General features: G+C 39.1%; 2 protein-coding genes across 2 annotated transcripts; one reads left to right on the top strand and one right to left on the bottom strand.

Annotated features, from left to right (window-relative positions):
• Positions 1-951: 951 nt before the first annotated feature.
• LOC108288297 (olfactory receptor 51I2) lies at positions 952-2,065 on the bottom strand. Its single transcript, XM_017507181.1, has one exon. It carries the CDS (start codon positions 1,900-1,902, stop codon positions 964-966), a length of 939 nt encoding a protein of 312 aa, XP_017362670.1. The 5' UTR covers positions 1,903-2,065; the 3' UTR covers positions 952-963.
• Positions 2,066-9,547: 7,482 nt separating this feature from the next.
• Positions 9,548-14,039, top strand: LOC108288371 (olfactory receptor 51I1). Its single transcript, XM_017507281.1, has 2 exons — positions 9,548-9,650; positions 12,642-14,039. Exon 2 carries the CDS (start codon positions 12,715-12,717, stop codon positions 13,513-13,515), a length of 801 nt encoding a protein of 266 aa, XP_017362770.1. The 5' UTR covers positions 9,548-9,650; positions 12,642-12,714; the 3' UTR covers positions 13,516-14,039.
• Positions 14,040-16,335: the final 2,296 nt, after the last annotated feature.

The following is a 16,335-nucleotide window of genomic DNA, read 5'->3' on the forward strand; positions in this document are numbered from 1 at the left end:
ATGCTGTGGTGGTTTGCTTCATCCATTCCCCTGTCACCTACATTAGGTATTTCTCCCAATGTTTCTAGGCATTTTTTTTTTTTTCTGCAACTGGAAATCCTAGAACATGTCATTTTTTGAAAGACAGTTAAAATCTCAAGAAGTAAAGAGATTTTCCAAAAAATTCTATGAATCAGATGTCTCAGATATTGAACATTGTTTTCTGTTGGTGAGGGCTGAGTGGTGGGCAGGTAAAAGAAGTAAAGAGAGATCTGGAGATTTTTCTAAATGTCAATATCTGTCAGTTTACCTGGATCATATTTGTTCATATATTTTGTGGTGAGTTCCAATGATTAATCCGATTTCACTTTGTAAAGTTAAAGCAATGTATGAGTGTTTGAGAATGACAGTGTCAGGGAAAGCAAAGGCAGCAATGGTAACGTTAAGTGATGCCAATTTGAGAGTAAGTCCATATTTGCAGTGGTTGGGTGCTGCTGTAACACTAGAGAGAGATTGGTACTGAATCTCAACTGGACCACATATTACCTATGTTAGTCTGAAGAATTAACTTAATTATCTCTGTCTTATAAGATTTGTACAAGTATTAAGTGAAGTAATGCACATAAATAATTTATAAGAGAACTTGACACATTTTAAGACTAAGTTTATTAATTATGATATTAGTAATATTCATTATTATAGAAAATAATTCCTAGCTTAAATTAATCTTCCTTTGTAAAACTTGTCTAATTACTTAATTGCCCCCGTAGTTATCTTTCTAAGAATGCTGTTGGTGTTTACTGAATGTACTGTTCATTTGGAACTCCTTGTTTTGTGTTATAAGTTTTGCATCACCATTTCCTGGCCTACTTTCTCCCCAGCACACACATCTGTCTTATACTTTGGTGATGATGATGATGGTGATGCTACTGATGCGAGCCTATGGCCAAAATAAACAACAGATTCTAGAGCCAAATGTGAAAGTCATATTTTGATGTGGCCAAGCATACGGACAATGGCTCGGCGGATTTCCTTTGTCTTGGCGCTATAAATGACAGGGTTGAGCACAGGAGGCACAAACAGGTACACATTTGACATGAGGACATGTATGTAGCGTGGGACATGCTTCCCAAAGCGGTGCACAGTGGAGACCCCAATCATTGGCACATAAAACGCAAGTACAGCCAGGATATGTGACACACACGTGTTGAGAGCTTTGAGGCGTTCCTCATGGGAAGCAATGGCCATGACAGAATGCAGAATAAGCACATAGGAGAGGAAGATAAAAAACAGGTCCATGCCAAAGGTGGATACAAGAACGAAGAGTCCATAGATGCTGTTGATAGTGATATCAGCACAGGCAAGCTTCATCATGTCTGGGTGCAGGCAGTAGGAGTGAGAAAGAACATTGGATCTGCAGATAGGTAGCCTCTTGATAAGAAAGGGAAGAGGGAGGAGGGTGACGAAGCTTCGAGCAGTCACACCTAAACCCATTGCAGCAACGACTTCATTGGGGAGCACAGTGGCATAGCGCAAGGGGTCGCAAATGGCCACGTAGCGGTCAAAACTCATGGCCAGCAGAATACCCGATTCTATCATGGAGAAGGAGTGAATAAGAAACATCTGAATTAGACAGGCATCAAAAGTGATGCTGTAGGCATTGAGGCAGAAGGTTCGGAGTACAGTGGGTAGTGTGGCTATGGACATGGCCATATCAGTGAAAGACAACATGGACAGGAAGTAGTACATGGGCTTGTGGAGGTTGGGCTCCACTCGCACAGCCTGCAGGATCACTGTATTTCCCCCAAGGGCCACAGCGTACATCGCACAGAGGGGCCCTGCCAGCCAGGAGTGAGAGCTCTCCAGGTCAGGGATGCCAGTCAGGAGAAAGAATGCAGGCTGAGTGACATTAAACAATTCCATAGCAGAATGAACTTAGGGTACTTTTCAGAGTCAGATCTTCTGACTTGGAGAATTCTAACAGTTGCACTTGCTGGAGGACAAGAAATCAGGAAATAAGAGACAAGGTGATGATGTTGACATGAATGGAAACATGCATTCATGAAATCACTAGTTTGGGGTTGAGGCAGGCAAACTTCTTTCCTTCATATTTTATGATGACCAGGCTGCAGGCTGAGCTAATATTTCCCTCTGTATTATGAAGAAGGAAGACATTGACAAATACTTCAATAGTAGAAATTCGTTAAAAGGAAAATGTTTAAATTACATTTCTACAACTTCCATGTATTTCAGAGGCATAATTCCACAGAGATATGCTAACTACAAATCACAAATAGCCAGCATAGAAGAAAGTAAGGAGTTTGTGTTATCAACAGCAATTGGAAATATTTAAATATTTTCTTGAAAATGTTGTTTAATTCACGTGTCACTAATTAATAAGAGAATTTCCCGGAGCAAGTTTGTATTATGTTGTGTGCTTGGATAGAGAGTGTAAAGGACAGTGGGGTGTGGTCATTGATTGCCTCTGGGTATCAGCTTTTCATTGGAAGAGTTACTGCAAAAAAGCAATAACACAAAGGCACAAGGCTGTACATGTTTCTGGAAAATCTGTGTGTTCTTTCCTACATATTCTATAGGTACACTAGCGTTCAGTCTGTGGGAGAGAATTATTCCAAATACAAACTTACATACCCTCACATGGTTAGATGTACTCTCAAAATACCCGTTAGTCACAAGGACACATTAATGTACCTTCACAGCAGCTAGCAGGAAGCTCATTCATACTCTAACAAGACACTCATTAACATACTCTCTCCATATCTCATAAAGTCATTCGTTATGTAATTATATTTACACATTCTTTCTTGATCTTTACACCATTTAACATGCATGACAAGATGTGCTGCTTTCCCAGCAATACATAACTCAGGTGCTATGGGTCCAGCAAGACAGTGGCTGCCCCTCCGTGTTTATACTGATTATGTCCCTTTTGGTCTCAGATCTCAGTCTGCACATGTCTGTGTCTCCTCAATAACTCTGGCTCCTTGGGATCCAGGACTGATGCTTGTCTCTTGTTTCTCCCATTTGACTATAGTCTCATTCTTTATATATAGTCTTGCAGAAAGTAATCACAATACATAGAAGAGAACCAAGCCAGTGTAAAAGTAACAGAAAGAGAAGGGAGAAGAAAACAGACTGAAAGCAGGATTTTGTGCAGGGCAAGGCCAAAGCCATTCTGGGTCTGGAAACTTATGTTTTAGTATCTGTAGAAGAAAGACTGCCTGACTGTTCCAGAATTACATACCTTCCCATACCTCAGGGATCACTAACATTGTGGGTTGTCTGGACAGATATCAATAAAGTAATGCTGAGAGAGAAAATGAATAATTTTTGAACACATGTGATGTGCCAGGTACTCTGCAAAGAACTTTACATTTGTTTTCTCATTTAATCCTTAACATATGGGGACACTGACACCCAGTGAAATGAGCTTTCCTCACAGTTTATAGAGACCAGGTGATAAAATCTCAATTTAAAGTCTTTTAAGACTCTCTTCTCTCTCTCTTTTTTTCTTTTTTTCACTTTAAGTTCTGGGTTACATGTGCAGAGCATGCAGGTCATGTCTTTGGCGGGGACATGGATGAGGCTGGAAGCCATCATCCTTAGCAAATTAACACAGATTGGAAAACCAAACACTGCATGTTCTCATTCATAAGTGGAGTTGAACAATGACTCTCTTCTCTCTTACCAAGGTCTTTGAAGCATCATTATGGCATTGGAGAGGAAGTTTAAAAGGAAAATAGAGAAATGTATTTCTGAACAAAGGTTTCACAGGTACCCTTAAATAAAGAAATTGAGTGGCTAAAAGCAGATATGTAGGAAGATAATGATACAAAAGTACCTGTCTCCAAGGCTGAGCACAAAGTCTCCTACTCCTGGAACCTAGAATCTTAACATTACTGAAGCCACATAAGAATCAGGTGATTTAGGAGAAAGGACCCTGAGCTGGGTGTCAGGAGTCCTGGCATTGGACCCTCGCTCTGGAAGGCACTGGTTGCATGTGCCTAGAGAAATCCATTTCTTTTTTGAGACCTATGTCTTATTTATTTATTTTTTTTATTTTTGAGACTGAGTCTTGCTCTGTCGCCCAGGCTAGAGTGCAGGGCACAATGCCGCCTCACTGCGACCTCTGCCTCCCAGGTTCAAGTGATAGCTGGGATTACAGGCACGTACCACCATGCCCGTCTAATTTTTGTATTTTTAGTAGAGACAGGGTTTCACCGTGTTTGTCAGGCTGGTCTTGAACTCCTGAACTCAGGTGATCTGCCCTCCCCAGCCTCCCAAAGTGTTGGAATTACAGGTGTGAGCCATCATGCCTGGCCTATGTCTTATTTTTAAGGACATTCTTTAAGATCCTTTATGGCTTTGATATTCTTTTACTTTATTTTACTTTTTAATCAAGCAAAGAATGCCTGTGAGAGTTTGCTGTGGTGCTGTTATGGAGACAGAAAGAAGGTAGATAGAGGCTGGAGGGATGACCAGAAAGGCCGTCTAAAGACCACAGTTTTCAATCTATATCATGGATAATGAAAGAATGAAAATTATTAACTATTAATGGTTCACCTAAAGTTTATGACTGATTTCTCCTATACTTTTAATATCCTGGAGACTTTTTACATATTTTGTTATCACTGAATTCATAAGGGAAGAGCAAATAAACCACAGGTGCTTCAGCTGTTGGTCACGGCTGGGCTGTGACCACTTCCCTTCTAGATTTCTGAACCGTTCCTGTATCCCGAGTCCTGCTTCCCTCTCTGAATTTGCAGCAATGTTAATGAACCACAGAAACTTTGACCTTCGAAGTTAGGAGTCACAAAGAAATGGACTATGGCAAGTAAGGACTCTAGAGAAGAACAGTGAATTCCTGGGGTTATACAAGCAGTCCATGGCAGTGCCTGAACAAGAACCTCAAGTCCAGGGATCTTTCCTGCTGCTCTGCTGATTCTACTAAGATGCTGCTATCAGATAGCCTCCAGGAAGCTTTTTCACTTCCCCTCACCGTACCCCTTGCCCATGTTAATGCTTTCATGGAGCAGGCTTCAGGAGGATCAGCTGGCTTATTTTTACAGGGTTTCAGAACTCACCAGAAGAGACAGAGAAGACACCGACAGAACAAGTTCTTCCCTTTCTTTGCTGAAGTGAATTCATGCCTGCCACTTTTATGTCTCATGATAGGCCCTGGGATAGAGGACAGTGATGCTGACTTTGTGTCTGAAAATTCTTCAGGGAGGTTTTAGTCTCCTGAGGTCTGTAATGACTACTGAGAATAAAGCATGTGCTCTTGTAGCTGAAAAAGAACTCAGCAATATGTCAGAGCAATTCTTTACTTCACCCAAGACATTGTCTAATGATAGGCAAGCGCTATAAGAGAGGAGCTCATTACCTTGTAAGAGATTCTGGGTTCATGTGATATGATGACCAAGCCCATCAATTGAGGTGTGATAAGAAAGTGACTATTTTTACTCTTTTGTCTCTTTAAATATATTGAGTGGGGCTGGTTCTTTTTTTTTTTTATTCTTGGATGAAAACTGTTCTTTAAATTTTCTGGTCACATTAAGATAATAAAATATCTTCTGGTGAATAATTAGAATGTTTAGTCTAATATAATAGTCAAACTTTCCAGCATTCAGAGCTCCATCCTTTCTCCTTCTCCCATCCTTCATGTGCCAGCTCTGGTTTCTGGTTTCTCCTTTGAGGAAGAGAGAGATGGGGGAATGGAAAGTTCACAATTAATTGGTGCTGCCATTGCTATCATGTTAACTGGGCCTCTTAAATGTATAAAGCTGACTCTTTCTTACATTTGGTGCTTTCATAGGTTATTCTTAGAAGCTTCTCTTCATCTTTCACTTGCTCTCCACTTGATTTAAGTCAACACATCTCTATTCTGTGTGGTTGCTTATAACTCCATCGACAACCTGGATTGCCCTTGTAGAACCATACAGTCTTTTGGATAGGACATAAGACAACACTGTGCCAGCTCTCTCTAGCTTCTAGCCCATTCAAGAAGTGGTCAGGCTTTTTACAAGTGCGCTATTTCAATGCAACAATAGTCTTTCCTTCAATCTTGCTATTTGAGCAGAAAGGCACGTTTATCAATGTTTATTTATTTAGATTGAACATCCACTGGGTGTAAATCATATTAAGTGGCTCTGTTGACTCACATGGATCAGACACGATCTAACCTAGGAACAAAAATTAGGGTTCAGTAGGGTCTAGTTAGAATATAAGATACATACCAGCTCTTTTAATTGAGAAAAATTAATGACTTGTTAACCACATATTGGCAAACACACAAGACAAAAAGGGAATATGAAGGTGTCATTGTAGGCAGCAACTTCAGGACATAGCTTCTAAGCCTAGGACTGGAGGAACCAAGGTAGGAACCTGGAATGATTAAATCTTACAATTTTGAAAGAGGAGTGCTGCAAAACTGAAACTCAGACTTTGAGGAGTGGTCACTGTTTAGGTGATGCTGGGGCCTCAACAATTCAGAAGAGAGCTTCCCCTATGACTAGAACTTACTCCTCTGAGATGGGGCTGAGGGGAGACTTACCTGGCTAATTCTGAGGTCTTTAAGAGGGCATGGTAAGGCTGGTTCTAGAAGTGTTGGAAAACTTCAAAATATAGCCAACTAAGACCATTGGAATTCACCACTAATACTTGTGTGAAGAAGTGCTATTGGGGAAAGAGCGACAGAAAGGAAGTAGGGTACAAGTTCCTTCTTCCTACCCCAGCTTCCTAATGTCCCCTTTTGTAGATCTTGGGAGCTGGTTGTCAAAGAAGAAATTCAGTTTGCAGAGGCTCAATCCCAATATCACAAAAATACTGTAGAAGATATGGTTTGAGACTGAGCAGTGATAACATATTAACAAGTACAATAAAACTGAATGCATTTAATCCTGGAAATTATTTATACAGATTTCAAAAGAACTGAGGAACTGACCAGCAGATAGTAACATAGTCTAGAGATTTGTAACAGCAGGAAGCCACTACCACCTATAGACTGGAAACCCAAAAGTGGGGTTACGAGAACTACAGCCAAAGTGAACACAATTAGTAGAAGCTGGAACTGTAGAAGACATACAGCCCACACTAGAGTCTCTGCCTGAGACAGGAGAGTGGAGTGAGAGACACCTTGCATCTGTCAGTGCTTCCCAACCAGCTCTCTCCATCACATTCTTCAAAGAGTGATTGTACGTGTGTGATACAAAGAGTCTCAGAAGAGTCAGGGGTGGACTTGAGGGTAAACAGGTTTAGCCTTGTTACAGAACAGAAGCACATTTTATTCACCTCATTCTTATTGTACTATTATTATTGTAAGATACATAATCTCCCAGGGGCTTTCATTTTCATGATCAGCACCATGCAAAGCATCAACTCATGAAAGATGAAAGTAATTGACATTTTAGGGTTCTAGGGAGTAGAGATTCTGTTGTATAAAATGATCTTCTCTCTTAATGCCAGGTGACCAGATTTCTCTGGGAGCTACTTCCAGCAAGTACTCTATTAAATACTATTTATATCCCTGTATCCCTAAAACGTTACTCACTGAGGTAGAATCGACACCTCTTTTCTTCACAGCACTGTTCAGTTCTGCCATGAAGGCAGTGATCACACACTATTATAGCTGACTCTGCATGTTTCTGTGGCATCTACTGGAGAGAGTCCTGTTGGTGGAGAAACAGATGTCCCTAGAAGGTGAAATAGGCATGACAGGGAGTGTTTATTTGTTGAACATAAGTAGTTAATATTTGGCAAAATAAGCTTCAACTGAAAAATTTGATCTGTTTCTTTAGTCGTATGAAAAAATTATCAATTATCCCAAATATGTAAAATTTATCCCATAACATGCTAAATACTGACTTGATATAAAAAATGCTCAGGGTTACTTTAAAGAAAATTGAGATCACTTGTATTAGTTTGAATTTTCACTGATGTTTGGAACATGGTTTGTATTTTTACATAATAGCCTATGTCTTGCTTCATTCTTTTTTCATTAAAATTTTCCCAATATTTTATTACGAAAAATTTCAAACACAGAAAGCTTGAAAAAATTTCAGTTAATACTAGTATATTCATGACAGAAATTTTATCAGGAATATTTTATTATCCTTGATTTTTTTTATTGTAGTTTAGGTGCTGGGGTACATGTGCAGATCATACAGGATTGCTGCATAGGTATATACATGGCAAGGTGGTTTGCTGCCTTCATCCCCCATCACCTATATCTGGTATTTCTCCCCTCATTATCCCTCCCCAGCCTCCCCACCCACGCTGTCCCTCCCCTAGCCCCCGCTACTGACCTCAGTGAGTGATGCTCCCCTCCCATGTGTTCTAATTTATCTACTGATGTATCCATCTTTCTACTAATTTATCAATACAGCTTGCCTTTTGTATGCATTTCAAAGTAAGTTGTAACATCAACACACTTCTTCATAAATAGTTCAGCAGTTATATTATTATTTGTAGTTCAATATATTGCACAGTTCTTTGATTTCTTTCAAACATCTACTGCACAAATCTTACATGCACATTAGATAAGTTTTGATAAATGCATTAATTTTGTTGTGAAATATGTTTATAACATATTTCTAGGTAGAGCTTGGAGGTATACGTAGCGTGTTAGGTGGATTCGTTTTTAAATATTTATCTTATTTTCAAGAGTAGGTGCTGTGTCTTTATTATTCTCCATACCATCAGTGCTGAGAATAATATCTAGACTAAAATATTGCTCAAAAATGTGTTTTTATCTGTTCATTTAGTTTTTTGAAATAAACTGATTATAATTTTTAGGTTCCATATAGTGATGGACTTAAAAAAATGTTTGCATAAAGAATTTGTTATATGGATGCTACCATGCATTTGTATAAAAAAATACATAACACACTTAAATTCCACAAATGAATCTGAATAAATGTGGAGGTCAGAATTTGTGGGATATTTTATTGATTTGTTAGTGAGAATATGAACATATATTTGCAATATACCCTTTTAGCTTTGTAAGTGGGAGAATGTATTTGAAATATATTTGATCATTTCTTCAAGCATATATGTAAACCTCTGTTTTATAGTTTTTTCTAATTTTTGTCTATTGTTTAATTTGATCTTTATAATCAGTGTAAGAATATATAGATTATAGTGTGTGCTTGATGTGTCAATATATACAATTAGTGACTAGAACACTGGACAATTGTATGAGCATATTTGCACATATCTGTTTGTATGTATGTAAACTTGAAAGAGGCAATGTGAATGTTAGTAAATAAATAGTTAAATGGCTCTAAGGCGATATCTGCGAAGGTCTCAGGAGAGCTATGGCTATTTATGTTTGTGTGTATACATGTATGCAGTGTGTTTATATTCCCTGATCAAGGAAGGATTAGTGTACAATAGATATGGACGATTACATCAGAAATGACTGGGTCAAGAAAGAGATTCTCCTGGGAGCAATTCTCTTATGGCCCAACTCACTCTTCACTGATACCACCCTCCCAATTATTTTCATGGTCCCTCCTACAACCACACACAAGCAAGCCTTGGAATTCTGGAGTGCTCATAAATTTATTAGTCTTAGGAGAATGAGCTGATGCCACTGCCAGCGGGACCCACAGTACAGTATATCCAGCTACAAGGAAAGCATCTTCCATCCAGTGAGTGCTCCCTGCTTCACACTGCCCATCTGAGCTCTTTAACTAGACTTTATTCTAAATTTTAACACTTCTACCAAAATTCCAGGCAGCTTTTAACCTTTTGTCTCCCCTTCTAAATGTGAGCCAAATCTGACCCCTTCCAAAATCCAGGATCACAGACTCTGATGCCAAGTTTCCATCTGAATCAATATCATAATACCAAATGACATCCCATTGAGTTAAGGGACTGCTGCATCATTTATAGATTTTTGTCTCAAGGATATCTTATGCCTTTTATTTAAAATCCTAAAATTTGATTTTTTGTCTTTTATACCTGACTTGTGTGTGCAGCTGGAGAAAAATTACAGAACAAAATGAACTGAAGTCATTTAACAATGTAGTTGCCAATCTTAGCAGGATTTTCAGTATTGTGTATGTCAGTATACGTGTGTGTGTATGGGAAAATAATTAGTGGAGATATTACTGTGGGTTTGTTGATGCCGATGCATTTGTGACACTGTGTGTGTGTGTGTGTGTATGTATAAACATTTATTCAAGTGGGCTTAAACATAAGGAGATATTTGAAATATATTGCATAATGCCAGTGAGTAAGGAGGTGTTTGATAGTTTATGTGTATGGTTGGATGTGAGATAGCGCCTATAAATACCTGGGTAAGTAAGTATAAGAGTGTAAAAATGTATATTTTCCTGGCACCTTTGAATGGCTGTGTGTGTGTGTGTGCTCATGATATCCTGTACCTTGCTTGTGTCTCTCCACCTTCTTGACCTTCCTTCTAAGATAGGTCGCATTTAGGAAGTTCTGATGAACACTCCTGTGGACAAAACAAAGAAAAATTATTTTGGGGGTGGTGGTGTGGAATCTTCTCCCTCGAGGAAAAGTTTTCAAAGTTGCTTTGTTCATGGTTGAAAATTTGGAAAATAGATAAAATATTACCTTCTAGACTACCTCGATTTGCATGCCAGTGGTTACAGACAGTGGCGTAAACCTATCTTGTGGATGAGTTCTTAGTATCTGTTGGTGCCACCAAGAGTCTTTTTATTTCTTCATGACTCAAAGAAAACCTTGGAGCAAAGACAATCAAAATTAAAAAATAAAAAACAGATCTGAACAGGTTAGATCTAAAAAGACCTCTTAGAGACATGAACTTTATACTGGGGCTTGGAGGAAGAAAGGTTTCGCAAGGACAGTAATCCATGAGGAGAAAATACTACTTATTAAATGGATGATTTGCCTTAGTGGAAGGAGAGAGAAACTCAAGGAATAGATGAATTTCTTTTTACTACCTATATATATTTGGGATTATGACTGATATCTACACATTATCCAGCCCCTTGTCACCATCTAATTTCACTGTGTTTATGAGGAGTGGTAGGAATAAAATGGGAACTCTAAAGTAAGAAAAATAATAATGGAGACATTGTGCTTAAATTCCGTAATGGAGTTTTAATTTTAAGATCTTAAATACCATGAAAATATGATTTAAGAGCTATTTTAAATAAAAGTTGAGATGAAGTCTCTTACGGTGTGACTTCCCAGTTTGCATCATTCTGACTATTGTTTATTCTGCCTGAAGTTAGGCTGAGGCTGCTTAAAAAAAAAAACAGAGAAGATAATTCAGTAAAGATGGTAGAGAAGGATAAGCCCAGGAAGAAATACAACTGTGGACAAATAGTGCCCCTGAATGGAGAAAAGTTGACTTAAAAACAGTGTTAACTGTAGCAAGAAGATCAAGAGAATTAGGAGACAGAATGTCTTCATTAGATTCAGAGACAAAGAGGTCACTTGGTGACCGTAGAGAAATTTGTTACAACTCGGAGAGGGGGAGTGTGGAAGCCACAATACAGTGAAATGATTAGTGCTAGAAGGTAAAGTAAGTAAGACTGAATCCTGACATTGAAGATCTCAGAAACAAGTTGGAGAAGCAGGCAAATAAATAAAAAAAAATAATAATAAAATAAAACCTCCTACTTCCAGGTACCTGGAGAGACAATTTTTCAAGAAATTTGGTGAAGAATTGGAAAAGGGCCATAAAGCAATAGCTAGAGAAGAATGTTATTGTGTCTTTATGATAGAATGGGCTTGCACACACTTACTGTCTGAAAGAAAAGAGGCAGAAAGGGAGAAAATGAATATGCACTGGATTAGTGAAAAAGGCTCTGAAGGAGGTGACAGGATATGAAATCCTGAAGGTGGAGAGCCTGTCCTTGGAGAAGGAGGGAAATCTCTTTCTCGAAAGTAGAGGTTAAGAAGGACAAAGCTGTGCACAGGTTTAAAATTTTGGTAATGGTTAAGTAATAATTCTCTCATTTTTATTCCCAGAAAATACTTTATTCTTTAGTTTTACCTAGCTGCAAACTGATTTGTTTATATAATTTTTTAAAGGTTGGAGTTTACTGTGTGAATGTCAAAGAGGTAAAGAGGAGATAAAAATACCAGTCTTAGTGTGGGTGGGTAGTTCAGGAGAAAAGTGAGGAAAAAGAGTTCATAGACAGACCAGGAGAAAATGGGGGAATCATGGAGACTCCAGAACAAGTGCATGAGCAGGAGAAGGTTGGAAGGTAGAAGGCTTCCTAAGGACGTGAAAACAGGAAACTTAGGATTTCAGAGATAGAAGTTTTTTGTTATGACAAGTTCAGGGGCAGCCATTGGGATTCGGAGGGTGGGGTGAAATCTGAGTACAGGTTATTGAATCTGTAAATTTATAGCAGTAGATGTTCCATCTATACTATCTACTGAAGACTTTACAAAGCCTAGGATGTATTTCTTCTTCCTGGTCTACCAGGAACAATTGTTCTGTTGTCTCTTATTATGCCTCTCTGTGTTTCAGGCACTCATTTGATCATCAAACCACAGAGTTTCTACTATGGCCTAGATAGTGTGCAGGGCCCTGGTGGTAAAAAAACTATTAGAATCTGGTTCCTTCTTTAAAGAGATTAGTGTCTTACTGGGAAGGCAATTATTTTCAATCTATGACCTTTTGTTGGAGACAGGGTATCTAAAAGAAAGTGAAGAAGTCTCACAACACACCCTCTTGGGTCTATTCTCCATCTGTATTCTCCCACCATGCTGGGCCTCAATGGCACCCCCTTCCAACCAGAAACACTCCAGCTGATGGGCATTCCTGGGATACAAACGGGCCTCACCTGGATTGCCTTAATTTTCTGCATCCTCTACACGATCTCCATCGTAGGTAACCTCAGCATTCTCGCGCTGGTGTTTTGGGAGGCTGCTCTGCATCAGCCCATGTACTACCTCCTCTCTATGCTTGCTCTCAATGATCTGGGAGTGTCCCTTTCTACTCTTCCCACTGTGATTTCTACTTTCTGCTTCAACTACAACCATGTCGGTTTTAATGCTTGCTTGGTTCAGATGTTCTTCATCCACACTTTCTCTTTCACAGAGTCAGGCATACTGCTGGCCATGAGCTTGGATCGCTTTGTGGCTATTTGTGATCCACTACGCTATGCCACTGTGCTCACTCATAACCGTATATTGGCTGTGGGTCTGGGCATCCTTACCAGGAGTTTCAGCACTCTCTTCCCTTTCCCTTTTCTGGTGAAACGACTGCCCTTCTGCAAAGGCAATGTTCTGCACCACTCCTACTGCCTCCATCCAGATCTCATGAAAGTAGCATGTGGAGACATCCACGTTAACAACATTTATGGGCTCTTTGCGGTGATTTTCACCTATGGTGTGGACTCAACTTTCATCCTGCTTTCCTATGCATTGATCCTGAGAGCCGTGCTGGCTGTCATATTCCGGGAGCAGCAGCTCAAGGCACTCAACACTTGCATGTCACACATCTGTGCAGTGCTGGCCTTTTATGTGCCCATAATTGCTGTCTCCACGATTCACCGCTTCTAGAAAAGTGCTCCACCTGTTGTTCATGTCACGATGTCCAATGTCTACCTGTTTGTACCACCCATGCTCAATCCTATCATCTACAGTGTGAAAACCAAGGCGATCCGCAGAGGTATTCTCAAGTTCTTCCATAAACCCCAGGCCTGAGGAAGGCTGAAGGCCCCAAGAGAGCTCCTTTGGAGGAAGGATTGGGACCTGTTAACAACTTTAGGAATGCTAAAGTAAGGAGCAAGAGGACCCAGGATCTTGATAGTAGTGAATGTATCACTAATAAAATAATATTTGACTATAAAATGACACATTTATTCAACACTTATCAATATATGTATTGAATATGAAGATTCTTGTGTAGTTGCTAAGCATGTTATAATGGTGAGTATGAAATATTGTAAAGTAACCACATAGACATGTGAATAGAAAATATTAAAAAGAGCAACAGGTATCCTGAAAAATCCTTGTTTGACATATATTATATGGGAATAAAGGAAGTTCTACAGGGCAAACAGAACTTAGCAAAAATAATTCTGCTGCTGTTTCTATTGCATGCAAGAGAGAAGATCTACTTGGTTTGTGGTCATAAAAACAGGCTATGTTTTGTGGTTATGAAGTAGCTTGTGAAAAGTGAGAAAAGTTAAAATTCTTGATTGAGGATGTCAGGGAGAAAGAAGGGTACTGATTTTGGCAGACATAATTGCCTGAGAAGAAACACTCAGGCAGAAAGGTTTAGAACAGCACTATTCCAAGAATGGTCCAATAAACAATATCATTAGCATTTCTGGTAGCTTGATAGAGAAACAGATTCTTATGCTCCACATAATTCCTACTGAATGAGAACTTCATTTAATAAGAACCTTGGGTGATTAAAGCTTGAGAAAGACAGTGTTTCTCTTCTCTAACAGCACTCAGGTACTAGATTGATGTCAATCTGCTGTGCAACAAGGGTAACAAAACTCATGATAAGCGAGAGTTTGGAAAGGTGGTTCTTGATATGTGATTTTCAGATCAACATCATCAGCTTTGCATCAGAACTTTTTAGGGATGCAAATTCTGAGGACTTTCCTTAGACCACCTGAACAAAAAAACTACGAGGAGTGAGACCAAGAAGTTTGTGTTTTAATACATTCTCCAAGTTATTTCCATACCTATTTAAGCTTGGGAAATTTTAACCTAAAATATTGGTTGCAGATAACTGTTTAGACAAAGGGGAAGTTTCCAACTGGGACACTGGGCACGAGGTTTTGGGAGATTGCCAAAGTAAACTTGCGAATGATGCTTAAAGTGGGAAGCTGAATGCATCACAACTAAGCATATGATATTGTTGGTGAAGGGAAAAAGAGCAGACTTATAGCCTAATGTCTTCAGGAGGCAGTGCAGGTGGAAGACAAAAATAGCTTCAGAGGAGAATCTGATAAACAATCTCCAGCCACTCCACAGTCATAATCCCATATTGTGATTTCCTTCATTTCCCTCAGTGCTTACCCCATGACATTCAAAATTCAGGCAAACTCCAACTTTAGGGTTCTCATTCAGGCAAATAGAACTGACAGAGAGGGAAAGAGAGAGAAAGAGAGAGAGTGAAAGAGAGAGAGAGAGAGAGAGAGAGACAGTTGATTGTCACAGTGAGATAGTCAGGTAAGAGAACTTTGTCAATGGGATTTCACTGTATAAAAATCTCCTGATCATGAAGTCTTCTAGGACTTTTCTGCAAATCTATTAGCTTTTTTTTCTTTTCTGCAGCCTATTAACTTCTTCCCTCTTTAGATGGGATGTGTTTAAGCTGGTTGTATTTTTGTTTACCAAGCATTTACCTGCATATTGTATCTATCTCTGCTTTGTTCCATTGTTAAAAATTTAACTCCACTTCACAGGATATATTTATTTCTTTATTTAATCTTTATTGTGGGGAGGAAGCTTCAAAATTCCTCACAAATGACATTTAACACAAACACGTTGTCTTGAGATTTAGATGTTATGTTTAGTGTTACCACCATCAGAGTGAACAAATCTTTAGGGTTTTTCTTGACTTATCCCCTCATTTAGTGGAGGCAGAAACTGAGTTTTGAAAAAGATGTTTTAAATATCTAAAAAATGGTGATAGATAATGGCAGTCCAAGCTAAAACCCTGCACTCAGCCCAGAGTCGGTCACATCAGTACATGTGAATTAAGGGAACAATCAAATGACTATTTAAATGAATGAAAAAACTGGATCGAGAACAATGCTTGCTGCCCTTCATGCTGCCTCTAATAACATAGCTAGAGTCATTTTACATCATAACTTCTCAGAACGCTGCCTCTCCTTGCCAGAAATTTATGCCCAATGTGAAGCATCATTTATTTATTTTCTTATTTGTCCATGATTCTGTGACCTAACTTACAAGGTCATAATTCATGATTTCTCCTGAATTTCATCTTCTGGTTCCCAACTCATTATTTTCGGTCCAGCCAATTCTATAACAATAATACAAAGTAGAAGGTGTTCTGCAACTGTTCCTTTGAAGTTTCAGCGCTCCTCATGGGGAAGAGGACGTTACATCTTCTGTTTCCCTCTCTGAACCATCCCACCGCTTGATAGAAAAGGGAGAGAGCCCTCCTGCTGTTCCTTCTCTCAATATACCCTCACTCTAAACTGAAATGAACAACTGGGAAAATGGATTGTTTAATGGGAAGTTCAGGTGCTGGGCAAAAGAATCTGTTTGGGAAACCTGAAATTGAAGCCTGCAAGAGAACTTGTGATGACTAGCATGTGTGATAAATTCAAAAGAAACAACCTATTACTTCTTTCTTCCCATTTGAACCTCAATGCCTTGTATATAGGTACTGTC

Source organism: Cebus imitator, unplaced genomic scaffold (genome assembly GCF_001604975.1).
Source record: "Cebus imitator isolate Cc_AM_T3 unplaced genomic scaffold, Cebus_imitator-1.0 Scaffold370, whole genome shotgun sequence".
Lineage (NCBI taxonomy): Eukaryota > Metazoa > Chordata > Mammalia > Primates > Cebidae > Cebus > Cebus imitator.

Coding starts and splice junctions, on each gene's coding strand:
- LOC108288297 (XM_017507181.1), bottom strand. CDS start 1,902: ATGGAATTGTTTAATGTCACTCAGCCTGCATTCTTTCTCCTGACTGGC.
- LOC108288371 (XM_017507281.1), top strand. CDS start 12,715: ATGCTGGGCCTCAATGGCACCCCCTTCCAACCAGAAACACTCCAGCTG.